We start from the raw sequence: 21,352 nt of genomic DNA, 5'->3' as shown, positions 1-21,352 counted from the left end.
AAAAATTGCCCTTTCCAAGACAAAAGATCAAAAAGTTGTAAAAATGGTATATCTGTGAGAGTGCAGCTTAAAAGCTGCACTCTCACCAGTCAAAAAACGAGTTATGAGTGTGAGTTGAGTTGGCAACATGCGACTGAATACTAATTGGTCTTCTAAACGTCAAGTCGACGCCGGGCTGCAAACAAAACACGAACTATTACAAGGAGGTCTGTGACCAGACCGAACAATGACGAATTTAATGCCAGAGCTAACAATAATGATATGAATGCCAATGTGCTTGCCTTTAGCTGCATGTACATTCATTATGTAATGCGTGCGTCTGTTAAAAGGATTAGTAGGTTAAAATCAGTTCAAAAGACGTTTTGGCTCATTCAGTGCTAATGCTATTCATACAATAACAGACCTTTAAAGCATTAACTTAAAGGCTCACAATATAGGTCGATGCAAAATAATATATTTATTATATTTTAATGCATGATCGTGTTTTATTCATTTGACTTGATTGATCAATACAAGAAAAACATATGATTTTCTACCGAAAATGAAATATATTAACGATATTTTGGCGCCTTTTAACTATGGAATTTGTGGCCACGTAGCTTTAAATAAACATTTGTTAAAGATGCACTCTTAACCCCAAATAGAATTAACACAATAATTATAATTGTTTTGATATACCAGAAAGGATAAATAAATGTCAAAAACAATGGTTCTTATGAGGGATACTGAGTTTAATTTGAAAGAAAGGTGCAGAAAACAAGGTATTTCAACAATATGAAATGATAGTAGATCAGAGTAAATCTTTTAGCATTCACCAATCATTTAATATTTTTGCGTTTTCAGCTAGTATATACATGGTCATAATCGTGTTATTAGTTAATGATAATTTTCAAAAGAGCATTGTTTAATAAGTAGTTTAAGGTTTATCACTTACAATAAATGTTTGTTAAATTTGCGTTTCTATTGAATTTGAATAAGAGTGTCATTTTAAGGCTAATATATTCTATCAGTACACAGATCCTGTGCTTTTTTTGTTAAATTTTGTCAGCGTCGTTCATGTCGGTGTCAGCGTCGTTCATGTCGGTGTCAGCGCCGTTCATGTCGGTGTCAGCGTCGTTCATGTCGGTGTCAGCGTCGTTCTTATCGGTGTCAGCGTCGTTCTTATCGGTGTCAGCGTCGTTCTTATCGGTGTCGGCGTCGTTCATGTCGGTGTCAGCGTCGTTCTTATCGGTGTCAGCGTCGTTCTTATCAGTGTCAGCGTCGTTCTTATCGGTGTCAGCGTCGTTCATGTCGGTGTCAGCGTCGTTCTTATCGGTGTCAGCGTCGTGTCAGCGTCGTTCATGTCGGTGTCAGCGTCGTTCATGTCGGTGTCAGCGTCGTTCTTATCGGTGTCAGCGTCGTTCTTATCGGTGTCAGCGTCGTTCATGTCGGTGTCGGCGTCGTTCATGTCGGTGTCAGCGTCGTTCATGTCGGTGTCAGCGTCGTTCTTATCGGTGTCAGCGTCGTTCTTATCGGTGTCAGCGTCGTTCATGTCGGTGTCAGCGTCGTTCATGTCGGTGTCAGCGTCGTTCTTATCGGTGTCAGCGTCGTTCTTATCAGTGTCAGCGTCGTTCATGTCGGTGTCAGCGTCGTTCATGTCGGTGTCAGCGTCGTTCTTATCGGTGTCAGCGTCGTTCTTATCGGTGTCAGCGCCGTTCATGTCGGTGTCAGCGCCGTTCATGTCGGTGTCAGCGTCGTTCATGTCGGTGTCAGCGCCGTTCATGTCGGTGTCAGCGTCGTTTTTGTCGGTGTCAGCGTCGTTTATGTCGGTGTCAACGGTGTCAGCGTCGTTCATGTCGGTGTCAGCGTCGTTCATGTCGGTGTCAGCGTCGTTCATGTCGGTGTCAGCGTCGTTCATGTCGGTGTCAGCGCCGTTCATGTCGGTGTCAGCGTCGTTCATGTCGGTGTCAGCGCCGTTCATGTCGGTGTCAGCGTCGTTCTTGTCGGTGTCAGCGTCGTTCATGTCGGTGTCAGCGTCGTTCATGTCGGTGTCAGCGTCGTTCATGTCGGTGTCGGTGTCGTTCATGTCGGTGTCGGCGTCGTTCATGTCGGTGTCAGCGTCGTTCATGTCGGTGTCAGCGTCGTTCATGTCGGTGTCAGCGTCGTTCATGTCGGTGTCAGCGTCGTTCATGTCGGTGTCAGCGTCGTTCGTGTCATTAAAGTCAAATGTGTTTAACAAATTATATTGATACGTTTAAACTGCATCATCTAATAGTGTGTGCCTTTAAATATCAATCCAGTTGAAGGACTTAAAACCATAAAGCAATGCTTTAGCTATTTAAACTTGTAACTGATTGATTATTGTATGTGGAATTGTTACAGAATTGTGCGGTAACTACTTCATTTTCTATTCTTTATCAGTGAAATCTTATCATATTAAATTGAAATCACAAACACAGAATAATTTATGTAAAAATCGATCGAAATGATTTCATTCCTCAATGTATACCAGTATGTATAAACGTATTCGCTTTTATTTGGTCTTTATGAGCGGATGAGAATAAATTCTTTGTATAAACTAATTCACCGAATGTTGAATTGTCAATACCGGCCTAGGTGATATAAGTGCTTTCCGATATGGAATTTATCTATCACTCCAAATCTAGGAGTACTTTAACATTTCATAAGTGGCTTGAATTGAATATTTGGGTAAAATAACAATCGACATTGACGATTATTTTTCAGTTTTATTGCAATAAACAAAACGACAAAACTTCAATTTCCATGTAAGGATTATATCTTTTTAAGATAAAACTTCAATTTCCATGTAAGGATTATATCTTTTTAAGGTAAGATTGATTGACTGATTTATATACATAATACTGTACTTAATAAAATATATAAATATAAGGGGGTTTAAGGGGTTCTAAACATCACCGTATTTTTTTCTTTCCGGCATCTGATATAAATGTTTTGTAGGCTGAAACTAAAATTTAGTCAAACAAACATGGGTCTGTCGTATGAAGGATCCTACGACACAAGATCACACTATTCATTATTTAGTAATGGTTAAAGGTAATTAATATTCATTTACCAACATAAACAGGTCTCGAGTGTCTCAGATATATATATGCTCCACCCATTTATTTGATAAGTGCATACTTATAACGCTTTAACCAGCTTAGTGTTTGAGATTATGTTTTGTCTACTGGCCAAGCCTTTTTTTAAATATAACAATTCACCTTATTAAAATCAATAACGACTGACTGTTGATTTACCAAAATAAAATATATATGATTTCGAACATTAAACATATTTAATGTGTTTGATTAAGTGAATGGAAATTAAAGCTTTACATGCAAGTGACTAAACCGTGTTTAAAGTGTTCAATACATTAAATTGTGTTTACATACAATGTACATATGTGCATTATCTTTTAAGAAAGCAAGAAAACAAACACGTTTTGTTTATATTAAACAATCCTTGTGAGGGCCTTTTGATACGTTGATAAGGCCTAAAAAAATACATTTGGTTCGGGTTACCCGACCCTACCTGCGGAATAGGCGCCGACCCTACCGTTTTATAGTCAGTTTGAAAAAAGAAATGAAAAATGAAAAAAACACAAAAAAAACCCCTTTTTTTTTGGTTTTTAAATATGGAGTTTAAAACCTTGAATGCCTATACAGGAGATAACTTTAACACCATTCTCCAATGGTGAAAATGACATTCTTATATAAAGCCAAATAAAAAAAAATAAATAAAAAAGCCTACCTACCCTACCAATTTTTGAAAAGGATGTAACCCTTACCAAACAAATTTTTTTAGGCCTAAGAACAACGGCTCATGATATGCTTCTCAACCGAAAAGTCAGAACCCAGCCCGGAATTGAGTTAAAGATGCATTCTTACTCCCAAATAAGATTTACCACAATTGATACACATGCTTCAATATTCCCAAAAGGAGGAAACCGAGTTTAATTTGAAATAAAGGTGCAGTAAACACGGTATTTTTACCTTATGAGACGATGGTAGATCACAGTAAATCTTTAAGCACTCACCAATCATTTAATATTTTTTCGTTTTCAGCTATTAAATACCCGGTTACAATTGTGGTATCAGTATATAATATTTTCCATAACTGAACTATTTATTAAGTAGTTAAAGGTTTATCACTCAAAATGTATGTTTGTTATAAATGTGTATGTATTGATTTTGAATAAGAGCGTCACTTTAATGTTAATAGTCGCTGACGTTAGCTTACATTATAAGCAAACAGTTTTGTTTTTTAGCAAACAGTTTTGTTTTGTACATGTTTTGCATCTAGCATACACTGCAAGCGGGATCTAACTCGCAAACGTTTGCCGTAAACCCCTTCACTGCACGCACGGCAGGATGAGTGACAAGGAGACGTCCAAACCGGAAGTTAAATGCACTGCACCAGTTAAGCAGCCAGCGTGTGAAGAAAAGGGAGACTCACAGGACAGTGGCGGAAGTACGATGCCGCTGATAGCCAAGAGCGTCCCCGACACACCGCCCGTCATCCGGTTTCCATGCTGTCCGAGACGTACGTACACGCAGTTCGACATTACTTAATAAAGTATTGATTGTTTATCTTAAATGACATACAATGCCAATATTATAAACATAATGTCAAAGTAAATTGTAAATGCTGTGATTATTTACTACAGAAAGATGCCGCACTTTTAACCGTTGAAAATAATAATCTGAATGAACTAAACATACTATTTCATACGAACAGCGGCCACGCGCTACAACATGTCTTAAAGGGACTAGACACCAGATGGTTCCAAAATCTGCAAATACAGTATTTCCTCAAAACAAGACTAGAATTGTCAATGCGATCTATAATGAGGCCGATATACATTATTTTACATGATTAAAATGATATTTTGTCGCTGACTCAGCTGAATTTACCCGTTTAAAAAGCGCATAATGGTTTAACAGTTTATAGTCTGTGTATTTGGCATGTGAAAGTCACGTGATTAGTACAGATACATATACCGACGCTATTTTTAAACTAATTGGGATTTCCGTGGAAGACGAGCCCAGTAAATTTATAGGAAAATGAGAATAGGAATAGAAAAAAGCAATAACTTAGTGTCAGATACATTTGTCGTAAGCGATGTGATACATCATTTATTAAGATTCATTGTACTGTACACAACGATATCGATTTTATGGAAATATTTGACCTTTTTTCTTGCAGTTGTATCATCTGGTGTCTGGTCCCTTTAAAGGAAATAATTAAGTTAACCAAAAGTTTAAGCCAAATTTTCACTTCCTTGTTCGTGTAGCGTTCAGTAGTATCGAGATGAAGTCACTGAGCACAGAGAAGGTGGAACTGATCACGGACGTCGACCGATGCCGCCAAGTCGTCGCCAGGCTGCTGAAAGAAAAGGTACAAGTATAAAATATTAGGCCATATGATCAGGTGTTGAGGGTTCGATCCCGGGCCGCGTCATACCAAAAGACGTTAAAAGTTGGTACAAGTAGCTCCCTTGCCTGGCCATTGGCATTTAAATGGTAGTGCTTGGAAAAGTAATGTACTCAGTACTGGTTTAACCCAGGAAAGTTGTATCCCGTGTATCGGTGCTTTACACCGAGCACGTTAAAGAACCAAGAGGTCTCTTCGCAAAGAGCTAGGGTATCGCACCCGGATCTCTTGTATCTCACTCTGTTTCTTCAAGTGTTCCAATGTCGGGATTTGACTGCGAATTGCTGTCACTTATATCTCGTGTCACTTATGGCGTTTAAACACAATTTAAGTCGTGATGGCGTCACGGCGGGGTCAAGCCATAATGCAGCCAATGGGCGCGGGCAGACCTTAATAAACTCAAATAAAAGAACAAACAAAATCAGGTGTTGAGGTTATCGGATGGCCATGGAATCAGACCGGTGTCGCCAGAATGTGCTCCTTATCTGTCAACATGCAATAAGAGCTAATTTTGTTCATTTTACAATTCACTTTTGGAAGAATGCCTGCAAAATACATTCCCATACACCAGAGCAACGTTGCTATGCGTTCAATGCGATATATTCATTAGTATCAAACCTCTGATGAATGAGAACGGCAAAATACACAATCGTCAACAACGCGAGCTTTGCGATGTAGAATTGTACATCGGCTAGCAGAGGACAAGGCTACGATCAACTTGTAGCCATCTCCTGCAATGAGTTTCTTTGATCTGTGTTAAGCAAGCGTTCATTTTCAAAAACTGGTTTGTCTTTAAAGTAAATGAAATATCATTTCGTGTACACTTTACTATTGAGCATTTCTGAATATTGACGGCCTTGTCACATTAATGCGCGTTAAAGAAACTTTCTAACATTTTGGCATTATGTTTGTCCCCTTTAGCGTAGAGTCATTCTCGGCACCCTAGTGTTTTATAACCTATATAATATTATATAGGTTATAATACATTGGGGTGCCGAGGATGCGTAGAGTCGCCAAAACAAAAATCGGTAAAGACTCTGAAGCGGCTGTTTATATGGACAAATCGACGGCCCACACCGTTTCATGGCGTTTTCATCCTTTAGGTGGTGGCGTTGGCGGCGGAGGGTATCAACATCGGGAAGGAGGGCCCCGTCACGCTGCTCCAGATAGCCACGTGCTCGGGACACGTGTTCGTGTTTGACGTGCTTGAGAACAGAGACCTAACGCACGCGGGCCGCCTCAGACACGTGCTGGAGGACAACAACGTGCTTAAGGTGATATTTAATCTCAGAGTACCCAATTCAGCCTTTTTCCGGGAAAGGTATATTTTGACATACAATGTAAGAGAATTTCGAAAAGGCGTATCAGATTTCTCCTTAAAATCATTTAAAACATGTGACTTTATTTTCACTCCCGTGCCCTTGTTGATACATTAATGTTCTTTTTTCATGTGTTAACGTATACAAAACGATGCACGGAAGTGAAATATTTGTTTCATTACAAGAAAAAATATCAGCGTATCAAACAAATAAATGGGCGCTTAAATGAAAATGACATATCTCATCTTTCTTACGGAACTTTCAAAGGGCGAGGGCGAGTCCGCGATCACCCCTATAGGAGTCTGCAGGTCGGTTATTTGAACCCTTTTTAATCACTTCTAACTTTTCTGGTAAGTTCATGGCCTAGCATAACAATACAAGATCGTCCCATCCAAATATGTTGACGCCACTGTGTCCTACTTCAGGTGGTGCATGACTGCAGTCGTCTCAGCGCCGCCATGGCCTACCAATTTGCTACGGCACTGACCAACGTCTTTGATACACAGGTAACATTTCTTTTTAAAACTGCACTCTCACAGATTTACCGTTCTTACAACTTTAAATTTTTTTTTTTGTCTTGGAATGAGCAAATGTTTGCGTAAATATCTACAAACCAGTGATATAATACTGCTTACAAAAGATCAGACCTTAGATTTTCATATTCCGTTCGAAAATTAATGTTTTATGGCTAAAAGCGTTACTAACGGTTTAAAAAAGAATGCATAAATCATATTTTTTTAAGCTTAAATATGAAAATCTGCGACCTGAGTTTTTTTGTCAGCAGTCTTAAATCACTGGTTTTCATGCATTTTCGCATACATTGGCTCGTTCCAATATATTTTTTTATAAAAGTTGTCAAAACGTTCAAATTTGTGAGAGTGCAGCTTTAAGAAATGAGGACCCACGTTCACTAACGTTTCTGAGTCTGAGTTTGAGACTTAAAGCCCTGTTTGAATAAAGATTGAAAGGCTTCAGATAGTAAATTTTCAGATGTTATCCCTTATTTTGACGTTAACTGCGTTTCAATTTCTAAAATATCTTAAGAACATTTATCGTATAGATTCTGAACGCACTTATTTCGGTAAAAACAGAAAACCAATAACGTGTGTCATACATATCATTTCTACTAACGTTGTTATTACAGATCGGGCACCTAACAATAGAGCGGCACCGCGGACGTCGGTTGCCGGCGGGACTTCCGGTGTCCGAGCTGTGCCTCCAGTACGCAGACGCCTCAAACCGCATGTATATGTACGACTGGCGCACACAGGCTAAGGTAAGCACTGAATGAGAAACTCGGGTTGTTTCACCTAAAGATCTTTGGTACAAGCACCTGTTGACCTAAGGTTTTACTTTTTTTGGATCGGTTGCGGCGTTTTTACAATAAGAATAAAATTTGGCCTTTCTGTTTTTGATCTCAAACTCAGACTCAAGTGGTCCCTGAGTTATTTCCCTTGTTATTAAAAAAACTAAAAGGAGTGTATCTTGTTCAGGCAATATCGTATATTTGTCATCCACTCATGGCGAAACTTGGTGACAATGTTTCTTGGTCAACTCGATCGTGTGATACATCGGCACAGCAACATCAGATTTATATCAAACTTATATTGAAATATCAATTTACTACAATTTTTGGTCAAAATACATTACACATTGTTAATATGTTTGGACATTGATGGACGTTCCAAACAGGAGACACGTTCATTTCTGCAAAATTCTAGGATTGCAAAACATATCCTTTGTTTCAAAGCAATATATTTATATTATTTATATCTCACATATTTGTTGTGCAGAAAACTTGGATGTCAATGGTGGGCAACTTCTGGGCGATGCGACCTTTGACACCGGATATGGTTGAGTTTGCTGCATGTGACGTCATAGTGCTCATCCCTGACGTTTACAGACGACAATCGGAGTAAGCTTTAAACCTTATACGCTAAACGATAAATTGTAAAGGTCTATTGGCAAGTATATGGTCGAACACTCGGGCCTTGTGCTCTTGCAAGGAGCCTTAAAGGGACTAGACACCATATTGTCCAAAATCGGCAAATACAGTGTTTCCTCAAACAAGCCTAGGATTGTCAATGGGAACTAGGATGCGCCCGAAAATACACCATTTTACATGATTAAAAGAATTAAAGCACCAATTATGTTGCTGTCTCATCTGAGTTTTCTCGTTTGAAAATAGCACATAATGGTTTACCAGTTGAAATCATATCTGTTAAAAGTACAGATTAATATACCGACACTATTTGAAAACTCGGATTAACGTGGTAGATAATCGCAGTAAGTTTCGAATTGGAACAATGCGCAAAAACTGCAAAAGATGCATTTATCGTAAACGATGTGAGACATCATTTAGAAAGATGCATTGTGTTGTACACACAGATATCAAGTATATATTAGTCTTTGATAAATATATTTTATTCTTGCTACGGTATGATTTGGTGTCCAGTCCCTTTAATGTCATAAACTGACATGTTTTGTCTTAAGGGATGTATTTTTATTACTCTTAAGTGTGTTCGTGTACATACAATATCTTTATCTAAAACAAATATACAAAACTTTACTGTGTGCTGCACTTCCATCAGATATCTCTTGTGCTCAACTGCATCTGATAAAAGACATTGCGCCGCCCGGGAATCGAACCCGGGTCGCAAGAATGGGAATCTTGCATGATACCACTACACCAGCGGCGCTATATACTAAACATGTCAAACGTGCTTGATTTAAATTAAATGAAAGCGTGCTAAGAGCGTCACAGGGTATGTTGTTAAATGAATTATCTCCTTATAAGTCAGTATAAGTCCTTATTAGACACCATTTCATCACTATGAGTAAGGAAACTGGGAGATTCTTAGTCCTAATTACAATTAGGAGATACCATCTCTGATGTAGGATATATGCTTACGTAATTGTAAAAGTAACATAGAGGTATAGTTATGATAACACCTAGTCCACCTAAATGGCCGTCAACGAGTATTTTGACGATTTTTTTAATATGGCAGACTCGTTACAGGGATACATAAGAAATGTCAAAATAATAAAAAAGTATCCCTGATCGCTCATTATTGTAGATATGATAACACCAACCAGCTCTTGCCCTTGTATCTCCTAATCTGAAATCATACGTTGTGCACATTGACACATTTTGTCTTTGGAGATGCATTTTTTTTGTAATTTACATTTTAATTTAATGATTTATAAGATATGTTGTTTTTTCCAAGAGTACTTTTAAGGCCCTAGATCGCTCACCTATCCCCAAACCACGGTACACTTTCCCGTTACCATTGGAATATAAGGTGTCTTATATTGCGCTTAAATTAAAAGAAAGATTGATTTATGTTTGTGATTTCAGCTACATCGACAAACATGGGCTTAGGAAAGCGTTCAAAATAGAGGTAGAAGATTGGTTGCTTATCGACATAGATGACGTCATCCGAGAGAAGCACGGACGTCGCGTCATCAGGGAGGTGACGTCAGTTCTGCAAGCGATACACCGGAAATATGACGATCGTGCAAGCGTTTTCAACATTCTTGAAGAGGATGAGATACACGCCCTGGCGCTGACGACGTATGAAGACGCGGCACAGGTTTCCGAAAGGGTCCGTCACCTTAAAAAGGCCTATATTTTAAAAGAATTAGATGACGTTGAATTGAAACTCAGAACGGAAACAGAATCCTGGGAAGACAAGGGCAACATGTTGGAGTACCTACGTTATCACCAGCAGCTTACAGACAAGGACATCAGTAACAGGGCCAACCAGATCTTCCAGCAGACCCTGCACGCGATACTCGAGCACGTGGAAGAAAAATACGGCGAGGAATCAAGCACCAATATGCTGACTTTGGCGGAGAGGGACGGCCTTCTGACTTTACCGTACAAGGATATCGCGGAAGGCCGGTGTGGGTCGGTCACTTCCGGTCTGTACTGGCGGCTCATGGAAGAGGAGATCCATGGCATGATCAATTGTCTGAGATTTTCTCCGAATCAGTTTACGCTGACGGAGGACGAATACGCCAAGATCGCGTATTTTACTACTGACGCTTGTGGTTCGGTACCGGAAAGTGTTGTTGCTCTGGCAACGGGACTCGTACATTCCCTGCGTGCTTTCAATGCGGCAACAGGAGGTTATACCATTGACAAACGCAGATGTAAAAGTGCGATATAATTCAATACAAACTTGGATGTGGAAATGAAGTGGTGCATTTTTATCTGTTGCGTTAAATACGATGTGAACGTATAGTTGCAATGACGTTTTTTATGCATGGTTTGCAAAAATATACACAGCTACACTGTCTGTACTATTTTTTAAAATATATTTCGTGTTCAACTGCGTCTGTTAAAAGACAATGCGCCGCCCGGGAATCGAACCCGGGTCGCAAGAATGGGAATCTTGCATGATACCCCTACACCAGCGGCGCTACTTTGTTGTTCGCACAGACTTATTAAATCTGAATTATGAATTGTTAAATGATTAAATGGTATCCTGAATAATAAATAAGTCCAATTGAGTGCCCCGGTACCAACACTTTGTTTAACATTATAATAAATAAGTCCAATTGTTACTCTAAGCAAAATAATCTGTGCGCCGCCCGGGAATCGAACCCGGGTCGCAAGAATGGGAATCTTGCATGATACCACTACACCAGCGGCGCTACGGCCTAAAGCAGGCAGACGTGAACTATATGAATTGTGATAGCGTGCTTGTGCCGGTTAAAACAAGTCCTTATAAGTTTGAAGAAGTAAGTCTTTATTAGGTGACACTATCTCCGCATTATGAGATAGCAAGTCCTTATTGGGAGACTCTCTCTCGTTATGCGATTATAAGTCACCATAAGGCGGTACTAGACTAGAGTTATAATAAGGATACCCCCCACCACCCCAAGAAACCCGTGTATCTCCTGATTATGATCTTATTTATACTTACTTATTATAAACAAGCATTGCCTAATTTGGAGATAGAATTAACTAAATCGGACTTTAAGCTGCACTCTCACAGATTAAACGTTTTGACAACTTTTTAATGTTTTGTCTTTGAACGAGCCAATTTTTGCGAAAATCCATGGAAACCAGTTATATAAGACTGCTGACAAAAACTAAGATCGTAGATTTTTATATTTAAGTTCAAAAATTGATGTTTTATGCATTTTTCTGAAACCGTTAGTAACGGTTTAAGCCATAAAACATCAATTTTCGAATTGAAATATCAAAATCTGCGATCTGACTTTTTGTCAGTCATCTTATATTATTTGTTTGCGGATATTTACCCAAAAATTTGCTCTTTCCAAGACAAAAAAAAGAGTTGTAAAAATGGCAAATCTGTGAGAGTGCAGCTTTAACATCTCCTTATTAGAACCAAGTATCACCTATGTTAAATTGGACTTAGTATGGGAACAAAAAAAATGAGAAAGTTTCTCATAAAACTCTTCACACATGTGACATAAGGACGCCTCCATACTCAAAAGAATATACCATGGCAGAGGAAAATATATATATATAGACTTCACCATTGGTACTATTTTAATTAAAAACCCGCCCAAAACGCTCACAACACGTTGAGCGCCTATACACATGCATTCTTATTTTGTATGTCCCCCTAACGTCAAACTCGAGATTCGCCCACTGCAATGGAAAACATATTTTCTGAATAGAAACAGATGAGCATTTGCACCGGCACACTTTGTTTTACATTAGGCCGCCCAAAAAATGTTTGTTTAGGGTAACCTTTCCAAAATTTCTAGGTAGGGTAGGTAGGGATTTTTTTTTTTTTCAAAATCTGTCGTAAGTTCAGAGTGTTTTCTTGCACATGGCAGTCTTTCCTACATTAATGTCATTGCCTGACTTTGTTTTATCATATAAACAATAATTCTGATTAAAATCTGCATTTATCCTCCCTTCGTAACTCTCTATTCGCTAACGAATATTTTTTTTGCTCAGAAACGGAAAAAGATAGTTAGGGTCGACGCATTTTTATAGGTAGGGTCGGGTTACCCGAAACAGACATATATTTTTAGGCCTTATAGTAAATAAGGGCTCGAACCATTTATACACGTAGAATTAAAACCCGGAAACACTGAGTGTATACACAAATGTCTCAATTAATCCATATCATGATTTTATACTGTTTGTCTAGTTGATGAATTCACTGATAATGTAAATTAGTTTAATACAGATAGTTATGTTACTCTTAAGCAACATGATATGTGCGCCGCCCGGAAATCGAACCCGGGTCGCAAGAAAGTAAGTACTAATTGGGAGATTCTGTCTCGTAATAAGGAGATTCTAGGTCATAATAAGGAGATACTATCTCGCAGTTAGGAAATGCTTACACAATAAGGTGGAAATAGCCTTCAGTTAGGGCTAGGATAACCACTAACTAACCCATGTATCTCTTCATTATCAGATTACATATACCTAGACTTATTATAAATAAGCATCTCCTAATTTGGATAGTATATACTAAATAGTATTTTACACCTTATTAGAACTAAATATAACCAAAATTGGACTTAACATCTCCATATTAGAACTAAATATCACGTAAATTGAACTAAGTATCGGAACAATACGGAACGTTCAAGTTTCTCCTAATTCACCATGGGTGCATTGTTTTAATTCGAATTTAGCCCAAAACTCCATATCACGTTTAGTGTCTATACACATGTATTCTTATTTTGTACGTCCCTCAAACCTCAAATCAAAGATTGCCCCCACCCCTCCATTCAATGGAGAACCTAAATTCTGAATAGAAACAGATAAGCCTTTGCCCCAGCACTTACAATTTGTTGAACATTTGATTTGTTTCAGAATTTGGACATTGATATAGGCTTGTTTGGCTTTGAATGAAAAGGTTGAGGTAGTGTTCACTCAAAATCTTAAATGTTGGTTATAACTTTATAAATCATTAAATAGAAATCGGAAACACTCAGCATATACTCAAATGTCCTTAAATGGTACCAACAATCATGATTTTATGACTGAAGATTTTTTGTCTAACTAATAAATTTTCATAGTGATTTCAGGTTCATACGGAAATGTATACTTTATGGCAAAACTCAATGCGCCGCCCGGGAATCGAACCCGGGTCGCAAGAATGGGAATCTTGCATGATACCACTACACCAGCGGCGCTACTTTTTCTATCAGATTTATTTTCAATTATTTATAGTGGGCTATCCCCGTTACACTACCGGCTACTGCGCAATGCTCCGTTGTGTATAAGATTTATCGGAAGAAAGTGCCGTGGTTGCCGACGATGTAAGCTTTCATGTTTTATCTCATAGCTGAATTTCGAAAATGATATAAATGCGTTAAACTCGATGTACTCGCATTACTGCAATGCAATGTTTAAGACTGGTTTAGACAGTACATGTTGGCGTAACTTTGATGCATGTTTGTCATATTACTCACGAAATAAGGTTTGATGTATTCACTGTCCTTTGTATTTTCATCAAAACATATTCTGTATTCATTTGCAGTTCGGTATGTAAAAACACTCTGCGCCGCCCGGGAATCGAACCCGGGTCGCAAGAATGGGAATCTTGCATGATACCACTACACCAGCGGCGCTTTAAAATGTGGTCACCTTTATCTTTTAATCTCTTCGGGTATATGTTTGACAGCGTTATATCCATATCAACTAGAAACCTATACTATTTGAATTATCATTGGGAAAAGTGAAATAATTTAATAATAATGTCAACACCACAATGTTTGGATTCCCTCACTGTAGAAACGGGTGGGGCATTTGCCCTACCCCAACACTGGATAACTGCTGGGGCAATGGTGACCGGTTTTGCTCGTTAAAGGGACTCGCTCATGCTTTTCTTATGACGAAATAAAGTATGGTAAATCATTAGGAGTGTTAAAACTCAGATACTGACGACTGGAACCCTTCAACAAATGTTGATATTTGCTCAAATATCGTCTTTGAAGTACACGATTATGAATGGCGTAGGTAAAGCTTTTTAACAAAAGGCTTAAAGCCGCACTCTCACAGATTTACCGTTTTTCCAACTTTTTTTTATTTTTTGTCTTGGAAAGAGCAATTTTTTGCGTAAATATCTGCAAACCAGTGATATAAGATTGCTGACAAAAGATCAGAGCGCAGATTTGCATATTACCGTTCGAAAATTAATGTTTTATGGACTAACGGTTTAAGAAAAATGCATAAAACATGATTTTTGAACTTAAATATAAAAATCTGCGATCTAAATTTTGATCAGCAGTCTTATTTGACTGGTTTCCATGGATTTTCGCAAAAATTGGCTCTTTCCAAGACAAAAAATAAAAAAGTAGTCAAAACGTTCAATCTGTGAGAGTGCAGCTTTAAAGGTTAAATTATCTCTGAGCATATGAAAGAGTCCTTGTGGGCGAGCGATTTTGTTGTCAATTTTCTATTTTCTTCTTGACTGTACTTTCGTAGGTTCGCTCCCCACTAAAACAAGTTTTATTTATATTTTTATAGCATTTTTTTTCTGCAATTTCGGTATCAAAGATTATAAAAAAAAATCTAGTGATTTCAAAAGCATTACCGTAAAAACAAATTGTTCCCAAAACATGAGAGAGTAGTTTTGAAGTGCCGTTGACAGAATGGCAGAAATGTTCCATCTCCAAACAAAGGGAAATGCACTTAAAGTTTAGAAGATTCCTTTTGACATTCTAATGTTTTTTTCATAAACCATGCTTAACAGGCAAAACAAATAAGTAATTAATAAACGGACACGTGTGATCATACTCTAAAATCAGTATGCGCCGCCCGGGAATCGAACCCGGGTCGCAAGAATGGGAATCTTGCATGATACCACTACACCAGCGGCGCTCTATATTTTGATTAACTTTATCTTGTAATCTGGGGTATATGTTTGACAGCGTTATATACTTAACAACTAATAAATGACCTATACATTTTCAATCGCCACATTTTTGCCCATTTTTTGAATAAAAATATTATTGCAGAAAGTGAAACAAGTTAATAATAATGTCAACACCACAATGTTTGGAACCACTCACTGTGGGCAGATGAGCATTTGCCCTACCCCAACACTTGTGATCATACTCTAAAATAATTTGCGCCGCCCGGGAATCGAACCCGGGTCGCAAGAATGGGAATCTTGCATGATACCACTACACCAGCGGCGCTATATGATAGACACATATTTCTAAAATTGTTCATGGTGGGAATACCTCCAATAAACTAATGCGCTATGTTTCGTTGTATATGAGAAAAGTATTGTGGATGCCAACGATATCATCCTCGGCACCCTGGCGTATTCATCACCTCAATGACATGAGTTATGAATACCCTGGGTGCCGAGGATGCGACGATGTGATCTCTCATGTTTTATCTCACACATTGAAAATTATATGAATGCTTTAAACTAGATGTACCCGTATTGAAAGTGCATGTGGGCATAACTTTGATGCATGTTTGGCATATAATTCACGATATAACGTGAGTAACGATTTATTCACTGTCCTTTGTATTTTCTTCAAAACATATTCTGTTTTAAAACTTGCATCTTGGAATATAAAGGATAATGCGCCGCCCGGGAATCGAACCCGGGTCGCAAGAATGGGAATCTTGCATGATACCACTACACCAGCGGCGCTATTTTTTATATGAGTATTTATCTTTAATTTTTGATCGTTGGGATAGCCCCCACTACACTACCGGCTACTGCACTATGCTCCGTTGTGTATGAGATATATCGGAAGAAAGTACCGTGGTTGCTGACAATGTGAGCTCTCATGTTTAACTCGCAGCTAAATTTCGAAAATGATATGAATGTGTTTAACTCGATGTACTCGCATTACTGCAATGCAATGTTTCAGACAGTGCATGTTGGAGTAATTTTTTTGCATATTTGGAATATAACTCACGATATTCAGTTTGGTTTATTCACTGTCCTTTGTATGCTCATCAAAACATATTCCGTTTTAAAACTTGCATCTTGGAATATAAAAGATAATGCGCCGCCCGGGAATCGAACCCGGGTCGCAAGAATGGGAATCTTGCATGATACCACTACACCAGCGGCGCTATTTAATAGGGTTACATATATCTTTAATCATTTATCGTTTTATCACCGACAGCGGATTATCATTAACGACTGGCTACAATGTTAATGTCGCAAATAGAATAAATTCCATGAACCCGCATTATTGCAATGCTGTATGTTAGACAGAAAATGTTGGTGTAACTTTTATGCATGTTTGGAATATAACTTACTATATTAAATTTGGTGTCTGTTGTTTTTTGCAACAAAATATGTTCTGTATTAATATACATCTACGTATGTAAAATCAGTATGCGCCGCCCAGGAATCGAACCCGGGTCGCAAGAATGGGAATCTTGCATGATACCACTACACCAGCGGCGCTTTTTCATTGGAACATTTATCTTTAATTGTTGATTATTGGGATAGCACATCCTTCGGACTCCACACACTTTGACCAGCCCAATAGCGTTCATACCCCGATAATGACACCAACTCCGCAATTCATTCCTTAAATGACATGAGTTATGAATGCGCATGGTTGCCGGGGATGCGACGATGTGAGCTTTTATATTTTTTTCTCCCACCTCAGATAAGTAGATCCAATAATTTAACCATGCTAGATATTCTTATCTTGCCCACGGGCAAAGATAAAATGCCCGTATGGAGCTATTTTTTATATGAGTATTTATCTTTAATTTTTGATCGTTGGGATAGCCCCCACTACACTACCGGCTACTGCACTATGCTCCGTTGTGTATGAGATATATCGGAAGAAAGTACCGCCCAGGAATCGAACCCGGGTCGCAAGAATGGGAATCTTGCATGATACCACTACACCAGCGGCGCTTTTTCATTGGAACATTTATCTTTCATTCTTGATTGTTGGGATAGCACATCCTTCGGACTTCACACACTTTGACCAGCCCAATAGCGTTCATACCCCGATAATGACACCAACTCCGCAATTCATTCCTTAAATGACATGAGTTATGAATGCGCATGGTTGCCGGGGATGCGACGATGTGAGCTTTTATATTTTTTTCTCCCACCTCAGATAAGTAGATCCAATAATGTAACCATGCTAGATAGTTTTATCTTGCCCACGGGCAAAGATAAAATGCCCGTATGGAACTCCTTTTTAACGGTCATCACATTATAATAACCTCCATTGTTGAAGACTGTCGTCAGAAGCATCAAGGAAATCTTGTCTTATGGTAATATTTATATCGCTAATTAATTATTTCTCGCTTAAAATGTCACCATTAAACAGTTTTCACGCACAATTCAAGAAATAATGCTTCATTTTCCTTAGAACTATTTAAAAAGACCGATTTGACTATTAACATTAACTGGATCACTGCGCGCGTATCCATGACAACCACGTGCTATCGCATATCCATACGCAATTATTTTCACTAAGCACAAAAGAGTTCCAGCAAAAAATACATTTTTAATTAATTTTGTTAAACTGAGGTGGGAGAAAAAGCATCTACCATAGCCGCTCGTGTAAGATAGTTTCATCCCGACCCTCGTGCAGGGTGTTTTGCGGAAACTCGGTAAACCGAGTTTCCGCAAAACACCCTACGCTCGGGTCGGAATGAACCTATCTTACAGTCTCGGCCATGGAAGATACTTATAATCTCACACCTTAATATCGAAAATAATATGAATGCGTTTAACTCGATGTACCCGCATTACTGCAATGCAATATTTTAGACAGTGCATGTGGGCGTAATTTTAATGCATGTTTGGCATAATTCACGATATAACGTGAGTAACGATTTATTCACTGTCCTTTGTATTTTCATTTAAACATATTCTGTACTAATTTGCATCTCCGGATATTAAAAGACAATGCGCCGCCCGGGAATCGAACCCGGGTCGCAAGAATGGGAATCTTGCATGATACCACTACACCAGCGGCGCTGTATAATATGGTCACCTTTATCTTTTAATCTGTTCGTGTATATGTTTGACCGTGTTATATCCTTTACTAGTAAATAACCTATACTATTTGAATCGCCACATTTTGGCCAAGTTTAAAAAAATGCTCAATGAAGCATGGAACCATTGTCGTTTTCTCTGTCGACTCGTGCTTGCATGAATGTCGGCAGTTTTGGTCGTAAGACCCATCATGCCATAAAGTCTACAATATTGCTCGTGATATCTGAAGTATTGTTCTTGGGATGTACAGTATTGCTCGTGAGATCTACAGTATTGCTCGTAAGATCTACAGTTCTGCTCGTGAGGGCAACATTTTTACTCGTAAGGTCAACAGTTTTGCTCGTAAGGTCTACAGTTTTGCTCGTAAGGTCTACAGTTCTGCTGGTGAGATCAACATCTTTGCCCGTAAGGTCTACAATTCTGCTCGTGATGTCAACATCTTTGCTCGAAAGGTCTACAATTCTGCTCGTGATGTCAACATCTTTGCTCGTAAGGTCTACAGTGCTGCTCGTGAGGTCAACATCTTTGCTCGTAAGATCTACAATTCTGCTCGTGATGTCAACATCTTTGCTCGTAAGGTCTACAGTTCTGCTCGTGGGGTCAAAGTAAGGTACACGTTAAGAAATTTCATTATAAAAACACGGACGTTAACTTTTTAACTTAACGTTAACCCAATTACGCGTTCATTGACCAACGCGCCAAAACTAGCGCATTGTCAAAGACGTTATCGATGTGACGTCAATCACCGGAAGCGGATGGCATAACATTGGACGTTATTCGTGAACGAATGAAGTCCGACTAAAATGGACATCTATATACCAGGCTACCGAGGCCGATTTATTCCATATATGGACGATGAGATCGACTTGTCAAAGGACCCATACGAGGGGAAATACGCTGGTCCGGACACGGAAGTGGATGATGACATTGTTGAAAAACACATTAGCAGGATTTTAGTGAACACAGCAATCGACCTAGCTGAAGGAAGAAATCTTGATGAAGGTTTATATTCTTAATAATTTAAATTAAACAGTTGTATTAACATATTTCTAAAAAAGATATTTTCAGATATTGCATTCCACTTTGTCAGCCTTCAATACTGGCATAAAATACATTTCATATTCCTTTTTCCATTGGTTATGTCACTACAAAAGCATAGTACATTGCATTTCAAACAATTAGAAATGTGCAGAAGTTCGACTGGTGCGAGACTCGAACATACGACCACCTGACCAATAGCGCGGACTTCTACCAAATGAGCAAACTGAATGTCAGGCCCCATTTTCTCCCAAATTTCTCGAAACTTTAGTCCCTGATAACATTGTCAATCTAAGCTCACTATTTTTTGTTTTGTATAATTTGTGTAATGTTTACTTCTTTTAGATTTTAATAAAGAAGTTTCTTTATGATTTTCACAATAAACCAGTTTTCATTTAACAAAATCAAATTAAAGTATTTTTGTCTAGTTGAAATAAGCTACTTAAGCCTGTTTAGCTTAAGAAGTTTCGAGAAATTGGAGCCAGAGGTCGTTTTCTATAATTGCTTAACTCATTGCACAACTTAAGTCACTTTCCTAATTTTAGTATCTCTTCAGTCATATGAAATAAAGAATTTCCAAAGTACATTATTTTAATTGACATTTTTGGAAAAAAACAACAACAACATATTTTAATGTTAAACACACATATATTTCTTTTAATTTGACTATGAAAATTTAAGAAACCGAAATAACTTAAAGCTGCACTCTCACAGATTGAACGTTTTGACAACATTTTTTTTTTTCTTGGAACGTGCCAATTTATGCAAGCATGCATGGAAACCAGTCATATATTATTATTATATATTTTATAGTTAACATAAAACAATGGAAGGAAGAGAGCATCCAGGAAAGAGCTCGAACACTGAACCGGGCCACTGGATACCACCACGCACACTTTATTCTTAGAGAAACTACATTAAAGATGCACTCTTCCTCCGAAAGAAGATTTAACACAATTAATTTTATTGTTTTAATATTCTTAAAAGATGAATAAATGTCGAAAACAATGATTCTTATGAAGGATACCGACTTTAATTTAAACGAAATGAGCATAAACACGGTATTTCTACGTTATGAAACTGTAGTAAATCACATTAAATCTTTTAGTGTTCACCAATCATTTAATATTTGCATTAATGCACAAATGCATTATTAAGTAGTTAAAGGGACTGTACACCAGATTGGCACCAAAAAAAGTTTTTTTCTGTAACGAATCTCAGGACAATTATCTAATAGAATGTGTTACGCTTTGATATCATAATTGTAAAAAAAAGTACCAAAATTAAAAAAAAATGTGTCGGAGACCGGGTTCGAACCCGTGTCGCCAAAATTGCAGTCCAGCGTGGTATCCACTGAGCTACAACGGCTTATCCTACATGGGTGACATAATTAAGCTATGCTCCTACCTCGGTAATATCACGTGATAACACCGACTAGCCAATCACCCATAAGGAATGAATTCTACTTTGTAGACATACCCAGTAATCTTTTTTAATGGAAAAATACGAAATGACTGCTTAACTTAAATAAATTGTAAACTATGTGGTACTTTAGTTAGTAAGTTTCAATGCATTGTACACATCGATGCCAAGTTTATGTCAGTATTCGACAAT

General features: G+C 38.2%; 2 protein-coding genes and 12 non-coding genes across 16 annotated transcripts; 1 reads left to right on the top strand and 13 right to left on the bottom strand.

The window, feature by feature from the left end:
* Window positions 1-1,285: 1,285 nt before the first annotated feature.
* LOC128234440 (putative surface protein SACOL0050) lies at window positions 1,286-2,170 on the bottom strand. Its single transcript, XM_052948687.1, has one exon. It carries the CDS (start codon window positions 2,168-2,170, stop codon window positions 1,286-1,288), a length of 885 nt encoding a protein of 294 aa, XP_052804647.1.
* A 133-nt stretch (window positions 2,171-2,303) lies between these two features.
* On the top strand, window positions 2,304-11,053 carry LOC128234886 (uncharacterized). Of its 3 annotated transcripts, none has more exons than XM_052949493.1 (8): window positions 2,304-2,370; window positions 4,303-4,542; window positions 5,294-5,397; window positions 6,537-6,707; window positions 7,178-7,258; window positions 7,897-8,028; window positions 8,546-8,667; window positions 10,111-11,053. In XM_052949493.1, the coding sequence occupies exons 2-8, from the start codon at window positions 4,371-4,373 to the stop codon at window positions 10,922-10,924; spliced, it is 1,596 nt and encodes a 531-aa protein (XP_052805453.1). In that variant the 5' UTR covers window positions 2,304-2,370; window positions 4,303-4,370; the 3' UTR covers window positions 10,925-11,053. The 3 variants fall into 3 exon arrangements, with proteins under 3 accessions (XP_052805453.1, XP_052805454.1, XP_052805452.1); XM_052949494.1 differs by lacking the exon at window positions 2,304-2,370 and adding an exon at window positions 2,471-2,490; XM_052949492.1 differs by lacking the exon at window positions 2,304-2,370 and adding an exon at window positions 2,516-2,828.
* Trnag-ccc (transfer RNA glycine (anticodon CCC)) lies at window positions 9,381-9,451 on the bottom strand. The gene has a single exon. It is a non-coding gene; the product is annotated as a tRNA-Gly (tRNA).
* Window positions 11,054-11,106: 53 nt separating the features above from the next.
* On the bottom strand, window positions 11,107-11,177 carry Trnag-ccc (transfer RNA glycine (anticodon CCC)). Its single transcript has one exon. It is a non-coding gene; the product is annotated as a tRNA-Gly (tRNA).
* A 163-nt stretch (window positions 11,178-11,340) lies between these two features.
* On the bottom strand, window positions 11,341-11,411 carry Trnag-ccc (transfer RNA glycine (anticodon CCC)). Its single transcript has one exon. It is a non-coding gene; the product is annotated as a tRNA-Gly (tRNA).
* A 2,404-nt stretch (window positions 11,412-13,815) lies between these two features.
* Trnag-ccc (transfer RNA glycine (anticodon CCC)) lies at window positions 13,816-13,886 on the bottom strand. The gene has a single exon. It is a non-coding gene; the product is annotated as a tRNA-Gly (tRNA).
* A 367-nt stretch (window positions 13,887-14,253) lies between these two features.
* On the bottom strand, window positions 14,254-14,324 carry Trnag-ccc (transfer RNA glycine (anticodon CCC)). The gene has a single exon. It is a non-coding gene; the product is annotated as a tRNA-Gly (tRNA).
* A 1,181-nt stretch (window positions 14,325-15,505) lies between these two features.
* Trnag-ccc (transfer RNA glycine (anticodon CCC)) lies at window positions 15,506-15,576 on the bottom strand. The gene has a single exon. It is a non-coding gene; the product is annotated as a tRNA-Gly (tRNA).
* A 249-nt stretch (window positions 15,577-15,825) lies between these two features.
* Trnag-ccc (transfer RNA glycine (anticodon CCC)) lies at window positions 15,826-15,896 on the bottom strand. Its single transcript has one exon. It is a non-coding gene; the product is annotated as a tRNA-Gly (tRNA).
* A 399-nt stretch (window positions 15,897-16,295) lies between these two features.
* Window positions 16,296-16,366, bottom strand: Trnag-ccc (transfer RNA glycine (anticodon CCC)). The gene has a single exon. It is a non-coding gene; the product is annotated as a tRNA-Gly (tRNA).
* A 360-nt stretch (window positions 16,367-16,726) lies between these two features.
* Window positions 16,727-16,797, bottom strand: Trnag-ccc (transfer RNA glycine (anticodon CCC)). Its single transcript has one exon. It is a non-coding gene; the product is annotated as a tRNA-Gly (tRNA).
* A 269-nt stretch (window positions 16,798-17,066) lies between these two features.
* Trnag-ccc (transfer RNA glycine (anticodon CCC)) lies at window positions 17,067-17,137 on the bottom strand. The gene has a single exon. It is a non-coding gene; the product is annotated as a tRNA-Gly (tRNA).
* A 394-nt stretch (window positions 17,138-17,531) lies between these two features.
* On the bottom strand, window positions 17,532-17,602 carry Trnag-ccc (transfer RNA glycine (anticodon CCC)). The gene has a single exon. It is a non-coding gene; the product is annotated as a tRNA-Gly (tRNA).
* Window positions 17,603-18,611: 1,009 nt separating this feature from the next.
* On the bottom strand, window positions 18,612-18,682 carry Trnag-ccc (transfer RNA glycine (anticodon CCC)). The gene has a single exon. It is a non-coding gene; the product is annotated as a tRNA-Gly (tRNA).
* Window positions 18,683-21,352: the final 2,670 nt, after the last annotated feature.

Source organism: Mya arenaria, chromosome 5 (assembly GCF_026914265.1).
Source record: "Mya arenaria isolate MELC-2E11 chromosome 5, ASM2691426v1".
Classification (NCBI taxonomy): domain Eukaryota; kingdom Metazoa; phylum Mollusca; class Bivalvia; order Myida; family Myidae; genus Mya; species Mya arenaria.
The sequence above is the reverse complement of the archived record's forward strand: the minus strand, read 5'-3'. Positions and strand labels throughout refer to the sequence as shown.